Below are 19,702 nucleotides of genomic sequence, written 5' to 3' on the forward strand. Positions count from 1 at the left end.
GGGACGGGGAGGGGCGGTGGTGGACGTAGTAGGGGGAGGAGGAGGCGGCGCCCGAGGAGGCCGCCAGGGAGGAGTCGTCGGTGGAGTCCATTCATCCGACGGCGGAAACCCTATCTAGATTCGCCGGCGCGGCATGGATTCCGGCGAGAGACGAGTGTGGGTGAGGGGAGGGGAACCGGGCGAAACGCTACTTGGCTAAAACCCTAGACTAGACTAGACTAGAAAGAGAGTGGGGTTGGTTTTGGTTTTGCTTGCTTTTCTCTAACCAACACATTCATGCATGACTCACCACAACCTCAACACATGTTTGGTGTTTCACACCCCCTCCCCTCCCCTCCCCTCCCCTCTCTCTCACACGCACGCACGCACGCACGCGCAAGTGGCGCCTCTCCAAAAAGGAAGTTGTCGTTTCTACGATTTCTACTGCTCTCTCGATCGTACGACGTTTTTTGACTTTGATGTCAGATAATCTCTGAGCCGCCCTGCACCAGTGTGGACACGGGGGTAGGAACGATCCTCTACAGCCATTGGATGCATCCATCGGGTGAATCAAGTCCGTTAATCACGCCATGGCCAAGAGCGTCGGGATGCATAATGCAGTGTCAAAAACCCTCTTACATTATGGGACGCTGAGAGTGGCTTCTAGTGGCACACGAGGCTTACTATATGAGGGAGTATACGTTAATACTATATATTACTGTATCGCACAGCACGGGCATTGCCTATTATCTGGTCCACGAATGATCGAGAGGTGTGCTTATCTTGGGACGGACCTCGGTCTTCTAACAGAGGGCCCTCCTCTGTGTTGGTTCCCCTGCTTGTCGCAATCGAAGGGGGAGAGTCGTCCAAAGATATTGAAGAGTGCTAATTTTACAGCTAGAGGGTAATATCGGTGTGATGGAATCCCGAGGAGAAGCAATGTGGGATGTGCTCCTCGCACGAACAGTCAATTCGTTACAACTAGTACCTACCTATAAGAAACAATTGTGCAAAAAATTAAATACATGAATGCTCATGTTTACCAGTACTCAAATCTTCGTATTAGGGGGGGTTGGGTGGGGGAAGATTGTTTGGTGCCAAGAGAAAACAATAAACTTCGACGCTCTAAAAGAGCAACAAATCCAAAAGGAAGTTTTACAAGCAAATGTGCATGCCTAAATTTTTGACATTTGGAAAGGAAAAAAAAATGTGCGCCTTTGAATTTCCGTTAAATCTGTGTTATGTTCCTTACACAAACGATGCCGGTAAATGTACCCATCAATATAAAGCAAGCATGTTCTATAAATTATAAAATGCGCCTGGAATTAGTTACTGATTCAGCTCAAAAACTCAACTGCATTCCTTATATATAGTTTACTCATAGAAAGAAAGAACAGAGGTCAACATGCCTTCCATGGACACCAGAATGCTCTCTTGATTTACCACAGAAAACAACCAAGTAACATCTTATTTTTCATAATTTTGTACCCAAAAAAAAAAAAGCCAACTAAATAGTATCAGTGGAGAAGTCCTAAGTTACAGTGGACAGTCATCTTGACTACAACATCACAGCCTGCAATATAGACACCGAATGCAAATCGAACTTCATCTTTTATTAATAAAGAAACTTCTTTTCCCAGGTAAAGAGTACACTTTGCTTTTACAGGAATGCTAATAACAAATGTCCTACAGCTCGAACCTTTACACATCATATACAATGGATGTGCCGTCGAGCCCTAACAGGAATCATGTATTGGTTACTGGGGGTAAAAAAAGCCAGTGCGACGCTAGTCACGCTACCACTAACCAACCAGCACAGACTATTTCTGGCAAGCTACAACTGATGGCAGGATCAAAACTGGCGGCGCAAACCTGCCGTTTTCAGAAGTTGATCAGCCATAAGCACATGAAAGAATTAGAAAGGGGAAAAAAATACTAGCCTGAAGAAGGATTTGTACATGCTACAAATCAGGGCCTTTAAAAGGGGAAGAAATGTCTTGGGAATATCCCATGAAATCGCTGTGTCTTCTGGCTGTTCTGTGGGGAACCCTTTTGCTGTCCTTCCACGTGTTGTCTATTTCGCTATCTTGTCGCAGAAGCTTTACCAAATCTAGCCTAACCTGGGATTTCTCCCGCGTGTTGCTGATACACTTATTATCATCCTCCACAGTTTCTGGTTCGTCACCAGATGCTGGAGGGGTGTGAGGTCCTGCTTCGGCGCTTGATCTGAGACATGGGGAAAAAGAGTTATATGAAAGAACGTGCAATTAAATGCACAGGGTCAGCACGAGAAATTAAAACAACACTACCAGCGCCTTGACATGCTAATGGACTGTTTTTACGGATCATCCCCAGAATGAATCATAAATGAATAAATAATGTCATATTGAGTTATTGACAGTCTTGATTCCACCAATCAATGATTGCCAAGATCCTTGGTTCATGCTATCCTTAGCATATAAAGTTATCATCAATATGTTACTCCAAGAAAGCTAACAGCTCCAAGGAAATGGTTAAACCGAGTATACATACCTATCCTCCTCCCTGGCTGCTGACCGGGGGAGCGATATAAACCCTTCGCCATTATTAGGACTGCAAGCAGGACAATAGAATGTTTTTGGAGGGGGGCCACACAAGTTGATGCAATCAAAATGATACCACTCGTCACACTGATCGCATGCTATCATGGCCCTGTTATCATATGGTTTGCGGCAAATGCAATAAAGAATGCTCCGATCTCTGAGTAACTGCAATGGGACTAGGCTGGTCAGAAAATAACCAACAAAAAGCTCAATGAATAATTAATGAGATCTAGAATTCGGTATGTACCTTCAGCTCCTTCTCGACATGTACAGATAGATTCTCCCCTTGAACAATAAGCTCATATACAAGATCAAGTGGAAGCTCACCACAATCAAACGCGGCCTGCAGAACAGCATGCATGGTCTTAAGGTTTGCAGCGTTTCATTCCCATCTTACTTACAGAGCAAATAGCAAAAGAAACTGGCATCTCACCTTTCCTGCTTTGGCTAGCCACTGCTGACTGGTTTCCTTTATTTCACCAATCTGTGACTTGAAGAAATCTTCACCAGATATCTCTAAATTTGAACCCTAATAGAATCAGTGCATCAAAGAATACATCAGGCCGAGTGAATTTAAAATTTGATTACCATTGAAGAAAAATTAAGGATATAGAACTACATGAGCACTGCAAAGAGGCTCATATAAATGAAGAGCATAAATGGAAACATTACCATGGACACACCACTGAATAGAAATTGTAACTATTGCCACAATATAAATGATAGCTGAGAAATAAATCCGAGTTATTATTATTTTATACAGTTCAACATCATACAAAACTTCCACATTTGCTTTCAGTAACAAAGTCATCAAAGGACTAAGGAGATTATGTTCCATTAACAGAATCAGAATCAGAATGGTTCATCACACCACATCAGGTATGAACTCCATAACACAACTGTAATAGACCTCTTTTAAAACTGTTCATTCTATCCGTGTCTCTGTTTCCCACATTGATATCCTAAGTCACTATGATTGCCGAAGTGCCTATATTTGGGAAGAAAAATTATAGTTTAAACCAATCATATTACCTCTTTATCAAGGCGCATCACATGTTGGATCGATGTCTTTTTTCCACCATACAAGATTTTATGAATTCGTTTCTTCCATATATATCTGCTCAATACCAACTCAATGTTACCGATGATTTGCTGATCATATAAGCCAGCAGCTGATGTTGCCTACAAAATTGACCAATAAACAGCAATGGCATACTTGTTTATTTCTTCTAACACATCCATCATTGAAAGAGTCGAGAGCATCTAACGTTCATCAAAATTTGTTAAAAATAAGGGACAAGATTGCCAAGGATCACCTTTAGAGCAACCAGAAGAGGTTTGCACATCACACTGAGATCATTTCCGTTGCAAGAATCCGCGTCATGCAAAATTTGCACCAAAGAGAACTTAAAGTCACTACCCTTCTTGATAATTTCTTCCAACAAATCCAACTCCTCAATTCTATTAAAGGTCAGGTGAACCTTTGTAAGCCCAAATGAGGAAGCTAAGTTTAAATTAAATAGTTGTTTTTAAAATTACCCTGTGTAGAAACCCTTTGTACAACTGAGGAGTTCACTAAGTGCACTAAGAGCAGGACGGTTCCCTTTAGAGATCTGTAACATTTGCATCAGTATCAGAATATAACATCAATCACCAACTTAATCAGATTTATCAAACTGATAATTACCTTCTCTTGTATTCCTTTCTCTAATGGATCCCCGCTTTCTAAACAGAAGCAAAATGGACAAATATATTCAGTGGTTGTTCGTTTAGAAGCAAGCAGTGGTTCCACACAAGAGCTGTGGTACCTGCATAATAGATCATTCAATCAACAGATTGAGAGAAAATGCACAGAAAAACAAAACATGACAGACAGTATCGAGAAGGCATAGTTTGACCGAACTAGCTAGTTCCCTTCACTCAATACAAGCAGAAAAAAAAATCCATTCCAAGCAGAAAAATAGCATGTTCTTGTGTTGGATTCAGAGAATCCCATCTCATGTACACTACTGATCTATGTGCATACAAACAAGCATAATATAATTTGATTGACACCTCGACGAACATGAAAAACCAATCCAAGCACATGTAATTTACCAGTCTTGACATATTAAACATCTGGAGGCTACATCATCTCCCACGTCACATGAACAGATGACACAGAACCCTTTCCTCTTACAATCCTCAGCATAAAACATAGAAGCATTGTCCAATGATCCTCTGATCTGAAAATAGTAAGTGAAAAGCTCAAAGCGTTTGCCAATAAATAAATAAAAGAAGACAACAAAGCGTGCTCGTTTCAAACAGAAACCAACCTTTAGAAGCATTGAGAGCACAGATCCATTATCAGTGACATCAGGAGAAAGAGTACAGCAGCACTTATTGAACCACCCATCAATCTTTTTAATATCGAGAACAACCCTATCCATTTCACAACAATCAAGTGCAACAGACCGGCCACTGTCCTGTAAAGGTTCACATATCATGAATGTTAGCAGAAGATACTCAACACAACAGAATACAATCACTACTCAATATTTTTCATGAACATGTAATGAAGAGCGGTGAAGCAAGTTAAAAGCTCGCTATGGTGCATATCTCGTGAATCTAAATTTTAGCAAAAATTACACAAATAAACATTAAGACAAGAAATAGCTATACTGCAAAAATATTTACAATGTTCTCATAAAAATGTTACAAAATTAACAGAAACAAAATGAATAAGAAATTCAGCTCCTAGATATTGATAATACGAATGACTTACTCTGAGCCTTAGTAGTTCAGTCCAAGATTGGTGATCACGCGATGTAAAGAAGGCATTACATTGCTCTGTCCATGACCTGAGAGGAAGGAAGAATTATTGAATGATAAAATGATGGCTCCAAACGCAACTTGATGGCTTGAACTATCACTTGAGTGCAGTAAAGTAAACTAAAAGGACTGGGAGGGCACAGCGCAGCTTTCGAAAAAAGTGCACAAGGCCGAAAAAGGAGATAGTCTGGTACAGTGGTACTCTAGTATGTTCTGTTAAATACTTCAAAGATAAATGCACTAGTATATTCCAACTTCAGTATGGAAGCGAGATCTGGTTATTCCTATCTACCAAATTGCTTCCTAGTGCAGCTGCACTATCTGGAGCGATCAAGCGCACCGTCCATCCACCTTCTGATGCGTTTTTTGGCGTGATGCGCCGAGTAGAGTATGTAGTCTATAACAAGCGGCGGTTATCAACTTTAATCACAGGTTCTGGGCCATAAGACAATTAATGCGTTCACACAAGGTCGTGGGCAAATTTATGTGTCTTTGCGCATTAAATTTTGTTTCACAAAATTTCAGGAAAGTTATATCTTTCAAAATTACGATCTGTTTTCACCGTCAGGTTCTTTGCGACGACCTCTTAGAAACTATTATGTAGATCCCATTTGCATATGTTCTACGATTTTTTTTTTCAAAAAAAGCAACTTTGGTATTAGATGAGGCAACTTTTAGTGCTACATTTGACAACTGCCTATTATGTACCTTACCATAACTGCCAATTAGTCTGATGCTCTCCTAAGTTGGCTAGTATAGTTTTTTTTAACAGAAAGACTGTAAAGGAGGCCCATACAATATAATTGGCGGAACAAAGCCAAATTGCAAGTACCGTGCCTTGAACCTGGGTGGGTGGGAAGGCATCAGCCCCTTTCCACCACTAGGCCATGCCTTAGTCTGCTTGGCTACTATACTTGTCCTACCATGACGGCCAAATTGCTTATCACTGTCGCAAGTTGCCTTCTCTGACAATTGAGAATCTTAACACTATCCTAAGTTGTCCTGCAAAATTTTCCGGTGTCGTATGCAAACTAGAAACCATGACAGGGAGAACCGTGGCTTAGCCCGGTGGTGAGCAAGTGCCGAAACCTGCCCACCCACCCGAGTTCGAGTACCCCTACTCTCATTCTCGGTGTGTACTCACCTTTCACCTTAATGAAACGTCATGGGCTGTCTAACCCATGATCTGAAAAAAATTTAGAAACCATGATAGGCAACTTTCATAGTACAACCATGGTTCCTAAGTTGTCTACATCACTACGAAGTTGCCGATGGGTGATGCTCAATTGCTTGCCTAAAATACCATGGAAGTTGCCTATCATGGTTGCTAAGTTGCCTATGACGCCAGAATGTTTTTGTGCGGTAACTTGGAATAATGTTAGAATACTCGCCAATCATGGTAGACAATTTAGAGATGATGTTATGCACCTTGGCAAACATGGTAGTCAACTAAAGCGGGCATTGGGTTGATAGGCAGTTATGGTAGGAAACTTTAAAGGTGATATTAAACAACTTGATAGTCATGGTAGCCAACTTATAAGAGCTTGGGTAGATATGTAGTCATAGTATGCACCCTGCCCGGAAAGTTGCTTCCTGTAGCACCGAAGTTTCCCCAAGTAGTGCCAAAATTGCTCATGAAAAAAAGTTTGTTGAAACATACCCACATAGGATCTGGTTTTGAAGAACTTGACACGAGAAACCCAACGGTAAAAACAGATCTTAATTCGGTTCAGAAGTTGTAGCTTTTTAAAAAAACGGTAAAAACATTCCCTTTTACATGGTTGTCACGAGAAACACAGCGGTATAAACAGAGATCTTAATTTGGTTCAGAAGTTGTAGCTTTTTTAAAAACGGTAAAAACATTCCCTTCTACATGGTTGTCACGATAAACACAACGGTAAGAACAGATCTTAATTCGGTTCAGAAGTTGTAGCTTTTTTAAAAGACGGTAAAAACATTCCCTTTTTCATGGTTGTCACGAGAAACACAACGGTAAAAACAGATCTTAATTCGGTTCAGAAGTTGTAGCTTTTTAAAAAACGGTAAAAACATTCCCTTTTACATGGTTGTCACAATAAACACAACGGTAAGAACAGATCTTAATTCGGTTCAGAAGTTGTAGCCTTTTAAAAAACGGTAAAACATTCCCTTTTACATGGGGTTTCCTAATGTGTGTTACAGTAAGAAATCGCACGGATGGGACCAAGGGTGGGGGACCAGGTGATTCCATATCTGGTGCTTTCCTTTTTGGAGGGTCTGCTCGTCCACACTAATCCCATGAACAACACTGAGATTCTTACATGTGACTTACTTATGTTTGTTTATAGCATCCTCGAGCTTGGCAGTCATCATAGAATAAGGAACAGCAATTTCCTGTGACAAGCAAAAATATAATGCAGCTGAAACCCAAGAACAGCTGAAGAAGTGAATGGAAAATGTGAAAAGTACGTCAGTTCTGAAAACTTGCCTGATGTTCTGCCAAAACATTTTCGACATCTTCCAGTCTATATTTTACAGAGTTTTCAGAACCAGGAAGCAAAACAAGTGCTTTCCTTAGCCAAGATAATCCGCTCATCAACAATGTAGCTAAAGGGCAGCTTGACAATGATGCAGGAAGGTGGACAGCTTCTTCAATTGCTCGATCAACAGCCTGCAAGGTTAAATTTACATGGCTCTAGCAACTTCAGCTACACAATTAAGACATATGTAGTGCAACGGATAACTATCTTTAGACAGTAACAAACAAGTTTCACTCTTCAGCTAAATAATACTCCCTCCGTCCCAAAATAAGTGTCTTAGCTTTGTACTAACTTTAGTACAAAGTTGTACTAAACTTGAGACACTTATTTTGGGACGGAGGTAGTATGATTCAGTTTGGATCAGCAAGGACATGCATATGAAAAGACAACTAACTTACTACTGTGGTGCGTTGGTATACTATCAGTGGCAGTCCTAAAATGAAGATGACCCCCACACAAATCACATATGTCCCACGTGAGTCATGATAAGTTGGATGTCACACACCACGTGCACGGGCTATATCAAAGAATTTTTATTTTTTTGGAAATGGTGGCAGTGCACCATGGTGACCTGGGTACTACAGCAACAAGGGTGGACCAGTGGCCTTAAGATGGACCATGATGGCCTCTACTATTTCCTGCACACCCCTACCTCACAGACATGCTCTCTCATACAATGCAAGTGAATTTGATTTTAAGAATTTTAGCTTTGGCAAGTTTGAGGGGCACAGTGTTTGGATCTAGAAGATCGAAAAACAGAGGTGAATGAGGAAAAGTGCACGTGGTGAGACCTGCAGTGAAGATGCAATCGTCCTGCTACAAGAAGACGGATGGTGGACCCTTTTTTAGGTGCTGGAGCGATGTGACTATTAATCTATTACTGTTCCATAGTATTCCGAAAACAAATAGCACACAACAATACTTGATAGTACTAGAAGCATAATTATCATCATTCATTAATGGAACCAAAAATGCAGGTGAAAAATATTAGGTCAGAAATTGGATTTAGGAGTGTCACTAAAACAATAAAAGCAAATATCTAAGATAGAGAGCATACTAAACAGCCTTGCTTTCTATACATGAACCAATCAAAATGACAGATGCAGCGAGTAACAGTTATGACAGTGAACATGTTACCTCTAACAAGGGAATCCTGCAGCAGAAAGACAGTGCTGTCAACATCCATCCAAGTGTCACCAAAGAATCTTTCATTTCATTAAGAACCTTTAACTCAAAACCAAGAGATAATCCACTTTCTATTTCTGCACTAATTTTACTTTGCAGCTCCTCCAAATCTCTTTCAAGTGGGTCAACTGTAGAGCCGATCACATTCAGATGCAGTAGGGTTCTTAAACTGCTTAGCAGACTTTGTGAATTCTGTTCCCACTCCTCAATATTACTGAGAACAGAATTAAGTGCAGAAGTGTCGAGAATGACTTTCATAGTTGCAGGCTGACAGACTAAATCCTGTGATATGAAGAACCATGGTTATCAAAAAAATTATAAATAAGTATACTTTCTGAAAATAATTATCGTGAAAGCCATATTGAATGAACCTTCAAGTCATCAACTTTAAGACGAACTCCAAATCCAAGTTTATCACATCTAGGTCTCAGATAGGCCTGACATTTGTCCATCCACAGCCTAGCAGCAATAATCTCTGCTTTCATAACTTGTTCAGATGGAAGTATAGCTTTTATATCCTCTGACAACCTGAAATGGATAGTCAGTATAAAAAATAGTCTGTAGCATAAGAATATAGATCTCTATGAGGACTAGTACCGGATATGATCCTCAAACTCAGAGAGAGAAGCTGACAGCTCAAGCATACGTCGAGCCTTCTCTTCCCAAGCAGTGGCATTTTTTAGCACCTCCGACAGACCAACGAATGGTTGCTCCTCTTCAATAGTTAATCTGGCAGACAGGTAATAATAGTGAGGCAGAGCAAAAGAATTATCCTATACAAGATTAGAAACTGGTGAATTGATTACACTTACATGGAGGCTTGTATCAGAATTTCTTTAATAAACTGCAGGGACATTTGTGTTGCAAGAGCCTGTTACATACTTGAATGTTAATGTAATCAATCCACTTAAGCATCAATGAAATAATATCCACCTTAAACAATGGTGTCAACACTAGAAACTGCCATACGTAGGCAAAGTTAACTGCAAATTTCAACTAGACTGACTTGGAATAAGGGATGAATTATATATAACACATGTTTAGAATCAAATAGCACAATCAACCAATGATGAAGAAGTTCATGCTTTCTGTGGCAGGAATCTAAAGATGTTATCGGAGACCCTGACTAGGATCCAGAGACTGATTTATGACAAAGTTAAGAGTTACCAGCAACCATAAACAATGTTAAAAATAAGAAGAAATTAAAGGGATTCAAGTTTCAACTCAGGTAATAAGATATATGTTGGGTTCAATTATAATTTCATCATGAAGTTTTAATCAACATCTATTTTTCATTTGCTAGAGTGAAAAAAATGTAGTGTCCACTCATTTTATCAGCAAGAGCTACATGATCCAAATTTTGTAGGAGTCAATTGGTTTAATAGTGCAATAAGTGGGTGTCTGCGAAAGTGGAACTAGGAAACACATTCACATTACATGAGTTCTTATTCTCAGTTACACGGTTTAGAAAAATACCTCAGATGCTTGCTTCCTGCAAAAGGACCTCTTTAATTCTTTTTCAACAAATGGCAGTTCGTCCACTGAGTAGAACAATATCTCTTGTGAGTTAGATAATAAAGCATTTCACATACAACAATCGCCATGGATAGAAGTATTAAAAATGTACCTTTTACTCTCAGTGATTTGCCATCCTTTAGAATGGCTGTCAACTCCTCAACAATGTTGTGGTAGTCGTTCCTTTCAAAAAGTTTTGTGAGTATGCTATTAACATGACTTGCCCAGGAGCAAGCACCTGAATACCGTTGCTTAAGAAGGTTCAGCTCGGGAATGTTGAACTTGGTACCATCCAATGCAAGGAGGAAATTCTCCAGTTCCTGGAGTATTTACAACAAAAGAGTAATACATCTGCATTCCTTCAAATTCGAATAGTTGAGAAAAGGAATAGAGGAATAGGATGATTGCTAACCTTTAGACCAGGCGAGTCTTGGAGATATGATTGACACTGCATTCTCAATGATTCAGCTTCTTTCCACAGTTTTGAAACAAGATCAACTTCTGGAACTAGAGCTCGAAGTTGTACCATCTATCAAGGTTTAGACATTGTCAAATGCCTGACAATTCAACAATGCAGAAGCATATGAACAGCACATGAATCAGAATTAACTTTGAAGGAGAAGCTGACAGCCAAAAAATTTAGACACACCTCTAATTTCAGAGTATTCAGGCAATCTATGTCAATGACGCCCAGTTTATCCTCTTCAAGTAAATCACGTGCTTTCTTCAACCAAGACTACAGCACAAGTGAAATGCAAACATTCCAGAAGTTAAGAAACTCAATAAGTTAAGAAACAGTGCATGGGAAAAGAAACTACCACTAGCATATCAAATTATCAAATTAAAGAATTACACTAACAAAGCGCATACCTTTGCAGAAGAAATCTCACAAGACAACATTGATGTTTCAGTTAGCTCGACAGGTAATTCAGAAGCCCGAGAGTACAGTGCTTCCAAGTGGTCAACCTAAGAAAACATGACAATGAGAAAACATTGTCACCACAATCTATGAAACGGTAGGTGGAAGAATTCAAGGATGCAATGTGAATCTATTTTGTGTCCCACAATTCATGATTACCGTCGAGCAGGATGATAATGCAATGTTTATTTCACTAATCAGCATTTTTCCTTTCTCTGCATACTCCTGCAACAGGGGGAAATTATAACAACAGAGTAAATTATAGGGACTTGTGATAAGAACTACACTGTAGTACCTGATTTTACATACCTGCAGCTGTGCAAGACCAGGTTCACAGGATGATTCACATCTCACAGCAATTAATTCTTCGATATCCACATACTTTACTTTCTCAGAACACTTGTCTTTACGAAGCAAACATTCATCGATTTTGGAAAGGCAATTTCTAATACTCAGACCCCATTTTTTAGCCTCGGTTAATTTTAGTGCCATGTTTCGGACCTAAGAAATCGATAGCATCACAGTAAATACAAGTCACTCAATTGTTGTAAGAATTCTACACAAACCATAGCATGTTCAGTAGAAAAAGACGTACAGAGTCCATGTCATGGTCACCCCACAGAAATTGTTCAGCAGCTTCCAAGGCAGTGGAATATGCAGTATCCAAGAATGGCATATGGAGAATATGATCGGATTTTGAAAGCCAGTCCTTAGCAAGTTGTGCATATGACATATGCTGATCTTTGCCCTGCAGACAGGTCGATAAGGACCCATCAAAAGTAAGAAAAGAAACGAAACAAACATAATCGAGGTGGTCTTCCATTGCACAAAATTATGGTACATGGTGCAGCATAATTTCTTATTCACTGTACCAGATGTCATGGAATCATGAGAAGAGGAACCACCGAGAGATTGACAATACCACCGTAAAAAAGCAAGCAAATCACTCCATGCATACTCTTGTTTAATGGAATGCAAATATTCAAAACAGAGAACTCAATTGACAGACTGGTGCATTGTAGTCCATATCAAACCTTTTTAGATGGCGTGGGGATGTCATTAAGCAACAAGGGGCTCTGCTTAACATTCTCCCCTGAGAGACTAGCCTTGACCTCGGAAGCTAAATCACCCAACTCTGCAAGGGTGTGGCGGTAAAGTAAGCGACGCTTCTCTGGACTGCATTCACAAAGGTGCTTCCAGTGCTGGGAAAGAAAGGAATTGTTTTTAACAAACTTGTTAAATCTTTTTTTATGAAAGCGTTATTCAGTGCCACTGCATAAGATGAACATCCTCATTGAAAGATCTTTTGCTACCGTAGAGCAGCTAAAATATGATGTTCATACCCATGTTTGGCAATAAATGGAACAAGACATAAAGATGACATGGAGTTAACAAATGACTAAGCAAAATAATGCCATAACAAAGACGAACCTCAAGGCAAACATGAGAAGTCCTACAGCTACAGGAAACTGCTGATAGATACAGGTACTGTTGGCATATGATGCACTTCTTATCCTGCATAGTAAAATTTCGAAATGGTTATACTAGCACATTATACACAGAGAAAAATACCATGACAGGGGATGAACGTATATTAATAGAAATACCTCTTCATTTCCAATAAAGTTTGGGTTACTCCTTGGTTGCATTGGACTGGATTTGATAATCCCATTAATCCATAGCTCCTCTCGACATTTTTTCTCTTTAACAAATACCCTCTCAACTTCTTCTTTTAAGTACGCAACTGATTTATTGTCCACACCGTTCTGCAAATAAAAGGATTAGGGAATGTAAATATTTGCCAGCACTGTGCACAGATTATAGTTTTACAGGTTGCGTTTTGGGGCAAACATAAACAAGAAAATAAAATTGCATTAAAATAAATGTATGTGAGATTGTTAATATTTGTCACTTACGACAACAAAATACTGATGATGAAATTCAATAACAGCAGATAAATTTACAAAAAAGGAGGCTTGCTGACCACAACTAAAAGAGCTAAGCTAGCATAACAATGACTCAAAACTAATACAGAATATAAGCAGCAAATAACCAATAGTTATTCTCTAACCTTTGCAACCACATACAAAAGCTCTTCATGGGACAAAACAGGTGCCTTTCGGTACATACGGTACAGTTCAGCTCCAATTCCACCATGAGGCAGCCAGTCAGCAGGAGCAAAATTAACAGCCTCGGCGCAATTTAAACCTGAATTGAACGGTGCGTCTCAAATTTGAAATAACATCATAGCTGAAAGAAAAAGGACTATGGAGTATGGCATGTATTACCTAAATTGAAACCACCATGGTAAGACCTTGGAAAAGTAATCACGAAGTTGCCAGGCTCCTAGAGAAAGATAGCAACAAACAAGTTTTATCTACTAGATGTTGTAAAGAACATCAGTACATATGGTAGAATCCTTGTCTGTTTGCAAAAGAAGTCTGTACTAACCTGCATGACACTGTAAACAGGAACACCATTTGCTTGTAAAACCGACGGATTCAGCATCGTGACAAGGTGAAATAGTAGGTCTGGTTGTGCATCAAATAGATCAGGTAAAGCCTTGCGCATAACCTGTAGCAGTTTAAAATGTTAAACACTTAAGTTACACATAAAAGGCTCGAATGTTACCAAACCAGAATAGCACTGCTAAACAGAAATTGTTGCTAAGGAGCATTTTGCTTTGTTTTCTAGACAGTTGCTACAGATAAGAGAATAACAAATACAAAAAGATCTATTGTAATTCCGCTGTAGCTCAAAAAGTACAACAACAGTTGCTACAGGTAGTAGTAATAAGAGAATAACTTTACTTTCCAGTTCCCAGTACAGAATAAAAAATGTTTATCGAGGTGTAAAGAAAAGAAGCCACTGTGTTAATACAAGTGCAATCAGTATTTGCACACTACTCAATATCACATTTGTATGAACTGGAGATACTAATATCATATTATTTTGTTTAGAAAAACATAACATACCCGCTCAAAAGCATTTGCCTCCGCTCCAGGTACCCCATACCAACATTTTGGCTCGCCCCTGAAACACATGTCAGATAACCACAATTTACTTGGAGATGAACAACTCTAGGCCCAAAACTTAACAAAAAAAGAATGCAGAACATAACAAAATTGCTAGCATCCCTCACATAACAACAAAAGAAAATTCTCGACCCACTAATCAGCAATCAATAAAACAAAAGTAAGAAAAACAATGTGGGATAGCAAAGATAAGAAGATAACATGTCCAACACGCTATTCAGGCAGGATTTGCTTACCAATGTAAATAATTAATTGAATAAAAGCAATGGTCCTCAACATGCCAACAAAATGATGAAAACAGCATCCCCATGTAGAGCCATGGGACCATTACACCAGGAATTTTATCCTTGACGGTCCGAAGAACTGAACCTGGCAGGTTGGGAAAATTGTTGAGATTCCAAGGGCTGGAGCAGTACTTGTGCCACGTCTCTGGATCCACTGATGCAGGCACCGGATCGCCAAGGCGAGGAAACCCACTTCCGTAATCCGAAGTGTCAATGTCACTCCCATACATAACCTCCAGCTCCCCTGCCTTGCCCTCCACAATCTCCCAGAAGAGCTTCTCGACCTGAACACGGCTAGGAGGCCTTGGCCCAAACCACTTCCTTCTCACCTTGTCATCAAATCGCTTGAAAGCATCAAGCTGACAGGTGTTCCTCCTTTCGACGAATCCGAAACAATCGCTGTCAGGGTTCTTGCAGTCCGAGCAGTACCAGTTCCCCGGAGGCACGCTCTCGAGCGGAGGTGATAAACAGTACATATGCCACCCTTTATCACAGCGGTCGCACAGCAGCATGGCGTCCCCATGCAAGCCACTGTCACACCGCTCGCAGACCTGATCGTCTTGGCTGACCTCTGCATCAAGCTTTCTCTTCTTGGGCTTGCGAGATCCAGGAGACCCTGCATTTTTCCCGGGAGAGCCGCTGCCGTTGCCATGGCGCTCGTTAGAAGCCAGTCCGGCGGCCTTCTGATTTCTCCTCTTCCGGCCGCTGCTGCTGCTAACGCCGGAAGCCTCCTCCTCATCCATCTCTCCTCCAGAACCAGAAACCGACGGCTGGTTGTCAAGCTCGACCTTTGCATCGGCCTGCTTCCCGCCCTGCGCCGACGCAGATCTGCCGTTTGTGAACTTCTCGTAGTCGTAGAGATGCTCGTAGTATAGCTGCGCGAGCACGTGCTTGGCGCACTCGGGCACGTGCCGGGGCGGCGCCTTGTCGTCGACGAGCCGGACGACGTCGTCCCAGCGGCGGCCCTCGCAGGCGCCGTCGTAGCCGCCGAAGCGCTTGACGGCGTGGAAGAGGCGGCAGAGGTCGAGCGGGCGGCCGTCGGAGAGGGCGGGCGGCTTGGGGGGCGCGGTCCGCTTGCGGCCCCGGCGCGGCGGCCCGGCGTCGGCCCTGGCGCGGAGGAACCGGGTGTAGTCGAGGAGGAAGGTGTCCCGGTCGGCGGGGGCCGGGCGGGCGAGGAGGCGGTGGATGGGCTGCCGCTTGGCGGGGAAGTTGAGGGCGGCGGCGTCGAGCGCCCCCGGCGGCGACCAGGACGGCGGCGGCACGATGCGGCAGACCCCGTAGGGCTCGGCGGCGGGGCGGATCCGCGCGACGTACGCCAGCGGGTCCGCGAACTCCTCCTCCGTCGGGCGGAAGACGGGGGCCTCCGGGACGGAGGCGTATCCCGTATCCGGGGCGGCGGCGCAGCCGGCGGCGGAGGTGGTGGTGGCCGGGAGGGGGCGGCCCTTCCCCATCGGCGGCGGGTCGGAGCTAGGGTTTCGGCGAGATGGGTGGGACGGGGGTGGGGAATTGCGGTGCGGGGTGGGGTGGGTGTTTTTTTCCTGAAGAAGTTGGGATGCGATGCTGGGCCTGATGAAAGAAGGCCACTTCTGTCCTCTGAACTCTGGCCCAGCTCCAAATTTGGTCCTAAAACTTTGAAGAACATTCTTCCCTCAAAAAACAATATCGAAACCGTTTTATGTTTTTTATCTTGGCGGTCGGATGATTTTTTCAAATGGTTTTCATCGGCGTTGCGTCAAATGAAGCGGATTCTGCAAATGTATAAGGCGTGTGTTCGGCCATGTGGGCTCCCCCGTCGTGACTCCGCATGAGGTCCGATCACTCCGGCATTGTCGGGCCCGTAGGAGCTGAGCGTCAAATGGGTTAGAGATGTTTGGGGTACGTGACGGGGTAAATACTTGGAGAGCTGAAGGAGAAGGAAGAGGGTGAGGCTCGTCCTATGTGTTATTCATGTCGATATTTAGAGGTTTCAACCAATGCACCAAAAGCAAAACAATGTTAACATATCATGGTTCGGTGTTGAAGTTTTCAGATCAATGTGGTCTTCAAATCTTTTCCCCTTTTTAAGCAAAATGTGGAGTCGATTGTTGTGCATCACTTAGGTCCTTCCCTCCCTCTTACGTCATCCCTCTCATACAATCCCTGCCACGGGAAAGAACTGGATCCCTCTTGTGCAACCCCCACCATGGTAAAAAAATAGTGGCAGAAAAAACGTAGCCATCGAGGTTCTGCTCATCATTCATTGTGTAGCCTCATGAACTTCCTGGAATTCTGCCATTAGAGGATCGAAGAGCACCGGTGCATAAGGATCTGGCCCGCACCACCGAGGTCTCGTCGATGAGCATGAACAAGAGCCAGCGTGAGACGAACTGCCTAGGCCGGGGTGGTAGATGTCATGCTAGAGGGGTGAGGCCGAGAACAGTACCCATAAGGCGTCCAGTCTAGACTAAACAGATGCCTTAGTGGCGCCGTCAAGGCCAGCGAGGCCCGACACGATGCGGAGTGCCCTCACGTCGGTGTACGGGATTCTGAGTACTTGCGGGGACTTAGAGAAAGAGGCAAAACGCAAATTTGTGGCAAAAACACATACGAATAATGTTCAATTATGTAAAGTCAATACCGAAGATCATATGCACAAGTACATAGGGCTGCAAAGCTATGCCTCAACCCATGGCATGAGGAGATTACTCATACATCGTAATTAGATCACAGATGAAAACATTATAGATGGAATTAATAGATGGAGGATTAATAAAGGTCTTACAATGTCGACATATGTGATGTGACCATTACAAGTATGACAAACTATGGGGAGAATGGTTATGAAGATGGTTGTGGCTAGGGTTTTGTCCTTGAAATGGCTTTCTGGTGGCTCTTAGCCGTTGTGGGAATTTTGGGGCACTTTTTGAAGTTCTTTGCATTCGATTGAGTATTATGAATATGAATTTGCTTTGGTGTTATTTTAGAGGATAGATCAAACGAAAAGAATAGCTTTGTGTTATTTTAGTACGAACTCTTGAATAGATAGAACGGAAAGAATAGTTGATATGTCTCCAACGTATCTATAATTTTTTTATTGTTCCATGCTATTATATTATCAATCTTGGATGTTTAATATGCATTTATATGCTATTTTATATGATTTTTGGGACTAACCTATTAACCTAGAGCCCAGTGCCAGTTTTTGTGTTTTCCTTGCTTTTGAGTTTTACAGAAAAGGAATACTAAATTGAGTCCAATTGACGTGCCATTTTTTGATGATTTTTTATAGACCAAAAGAAGCCCCCGGAGTAAAAGAGTTGCGCCAGAAGAGTCCCGAGCCATCCATGAGGGCGGAGGGCGCGCCCTACCCCTCTGGGCGCCCCTGCCTCGTGGATGACTCGCAGACCCCTTGACATGAGACCGACGCCAAAAATTCCCATAAGTACAGAAACCCCCAAAAAAGAAACCTAGATCGGGAGTTCTGCCGCCGCAAGCCTCTGTATCCACCAAAAACCAATCGGGACCCTGTTTCGGCACCCTGTCGGAGGGGGGGGGGTCCCTCACAGGTGGCCATCTTCATTATCCCGGCGCTCTCCATGACGAGGAGGGAGTAGTTCACCCACGGGGCTGAGGGTATGTACCAGTAACTATGTGTTTGATCTCTCTCTCTCTCTCGTGTTGTTGATATGGCACGTGTTGGGGAACGTAGCAATAATTCAAAATTTTCCTACGCATCACCAAGATCCATCTAGGAGATTCTAGCAACAAGAGAGAGAGGGAGAGAGGGGGGGGGGTGCATCTTCATACCCTTGATGATCGCTAAGCGGAAGCGTTACAAGAACGCGGTTGATGGAGTCGTACTCGCGGCGATTCAAATCGTGGAAGATCCGATCTAGCGCCGAACGGACGGCACCTCAGCGTTCAATGCACGTATAGCCCGGGGACGTCTCCTCCTTCTTGATCCAGCAAGAGGAGAGGAGAAGTTGAGGGAGAACTCCGACATCACGATGGCGTGGTGGTGGTGGAGCTCGTGGTTCTCCAGCAGGGCTTCGCCAAGCACTACGGAGGAGGAGGAGATGTATGAGGAGGGAGGGGCTGCGCCAAGGGAAGGGTTTGGCTGCCCTCCCACCCCCTCACTATATATAGGGGGAAGGGGAGAGGGGGTCGGCCCCTCTAGATGGATCTATAGGATGGGGCAGCGGCCAGGGGAACCCCTAGATGGGTTTGGGCGCCCCCACCCCGTAGGAAACTTGCCCCCCAAGCCAGGAGGGGCGGCTGCCCTAGGGATGGCGACCCCACCTCTCCAAGTTACGTGTGATGGGGTGGAAGGGGCGCACAACCCCTTAGTGGGCTGGTGTGCCCCCTCCCCTTGGCCCATAAGCCTCCCCCCAACACTTGGCGGGGCCTCCGAAACTCCTTTCGGTCACACTGGTCATCACCCGGTACCCCCGGAACAATTTTGGACTCCAATACCCTTCGTCCAGTATACCGATCTTCACCTCCGGACCATTCCGGAGTTCCTTGTCATGTCCAGTATCTCATTCGGGACTCCAAACAACCTTCGGTAACCACATACTATTCCCATTACAACTCTAGCGTCACCGAACCTTAAGTGTGTAGACCCTACGGGTTCGGGAACCATGCAGACATGACCGAGATACCTCTCCGGCCAATAACCAATAGCGGGATCTGGATACCCATATTGGCTCCCACATGTTCCATGATGATCTCATCGGATGAACCACGATGTCGAGGATTCAATCAATAAAAAGGGCAGCCCCAGTGCATGTAGCTCCCACTTGCGCAGGGTCTGGGGAAGGGTCCGACCACTTTGGGTCTATTGTACGCAGCCTTTCCCTACATTTTTGTAAGAGGCTGTTTCCAGGACTTGAAC

At 43.1% G+C, this 19,702-nt stretch overlaps 2 protein-coding genes across 5 annotated transcripts in view; both read right to left on the reverse strand.

Annotated features, from left to right (window-relative positions):
* LOC119339805 (AT-hook motif nuclear-localized protein 9-like) overlaps positions 1 to 218 on the reverse strand; it is a 4,246-nt gene extending 4,028 nt beyond the window's left edge. The window contains exon 1 of the mRNA XM_037611715.1: positions 6 to 218. Coding sequence (XP_037467612.1) covers positions 6 to 91 — 86 coding nt within the window. The 5' untranslated portion in view covers positions 92 to 218. The remainder of the gene's footprint in view (positions 1 to 5) is intronic.
* A 1,353-nt stretch (positions 219 to 1,571) lies between these two features.
* Positions 1,572 to 16,314, reverse strand: LOC119338006 (lysine-specific demethylase 5B-like). Of its 4 annotated transcripts, none has more exons than XM_037610296.1 (34): positions 14,782 to 16,314; positions 14,486 to 14,543; positions 13,962 to 14,084; positions 13,799 to 13,856; positions 13,582 to 13,718; positions 13,118 to 13,276; positions 12,942 to 13,025; positions 12,545 to 12,712; positions 12,106 to 12,258; positions 11,820 to 12,011; positions 11,670 to 11,735; positions 11,462 to 11,557; positions 11,241 to 11,327; positions 11,004 to 11,120; positions 10,704 to 10,911; positions 10,553 to 10,617; positions 9,889 to 9,947; positions 9,674 to 9,805; positions 9,448 to 9,604; positions 9,029 to 9,358; positions 7,840 to 8,022; positions 7,684 to 7,745; positions 5,326 to 5,401; positions 4,877 to 5,026; positions 4,659 to 4,786; positions 4,249 to 4,369; positions 4,101 to 4,174; positions 3,878 to 4,022; positions 3,594 to 3,743; positions 2,995 to 3,090; positions 2,809 to 2,904; positions 2,512 to 2,726; positions 1,920 to 2,205; positions 1,572 to 1,851 (listed from the first exon to the last, which is right to left on the reverse strand). In XM_037610296.1, the coding sequence occupies exons 1-33, from the start codon at positions 16,278 to 16,280 to the stop codon at positions 1,941 to 1,943; spliced, it is 5,709 nt and encodes a 1,902-aa protein (XP_037466193.1). In that variant the 5' UTR covers positions 16,281 to 16,314; the 3' UTR covers positions 1,572 to 1,851; positions 1,920 to 1,940. The 4 variants fall into 4 exon arrangements, 2 of the variants coding, with proteins under 2 accessions (XP_037466193.1, XP_037466192.1); XR_005163735.1 differs by lacking the exon at positions 1,572 to 1,851 and adding an exon at positions 2,289 to 2,424 and having other exon boundaries at positions 2,067 to 2,205; XM_037610295.1 differs by having other exon boundaries at positions 1,572 to 2,205.
* Between the last annotated feature and the right edge of the window lie 3,388 nt (positions 16,315 to 19,702).

Source organism: Triticum dicoccoides, chromosome 7B, assembly GCF_002162155.2.
Source record: "Triticum dicoccoides isolate Atlit2015 ecotype Zavitan chromosome 7B, WEW_v2.0, whole genome shotgun sequence".
NCBI lineage: Eukaryota > Viridiplantae > Streptophyta > Magnoliopsida > Poales > Poaceae > Triticum > Triticum dicoccoides.

Bases quoted from the DNA above. Each gene is read 5' to 3' on its own strand.
- LOC119338006 (XM_037610296.1), bottom strand. From the start codon at position 16,280: ATGGGGAAGGGCCGCCCCCTCCCGGCCACCACCACCTCCGCCGCCGGC. The intron at 11,328-11,461 runs GTATGCGCTTTG...CTTGTGCTGTAG, and splicing joins GTGAGATTTCTTCTGCAAAG to TCTTGGTTGAAGAAAGCACG. The intron at 8,023-9,028 runs GTAACATGTTCA...TTAACCTTGCAG, and splicing joins GCAGGATTCCCTTGTTAGAG to GCTGTTGATCGAGCAATTGA.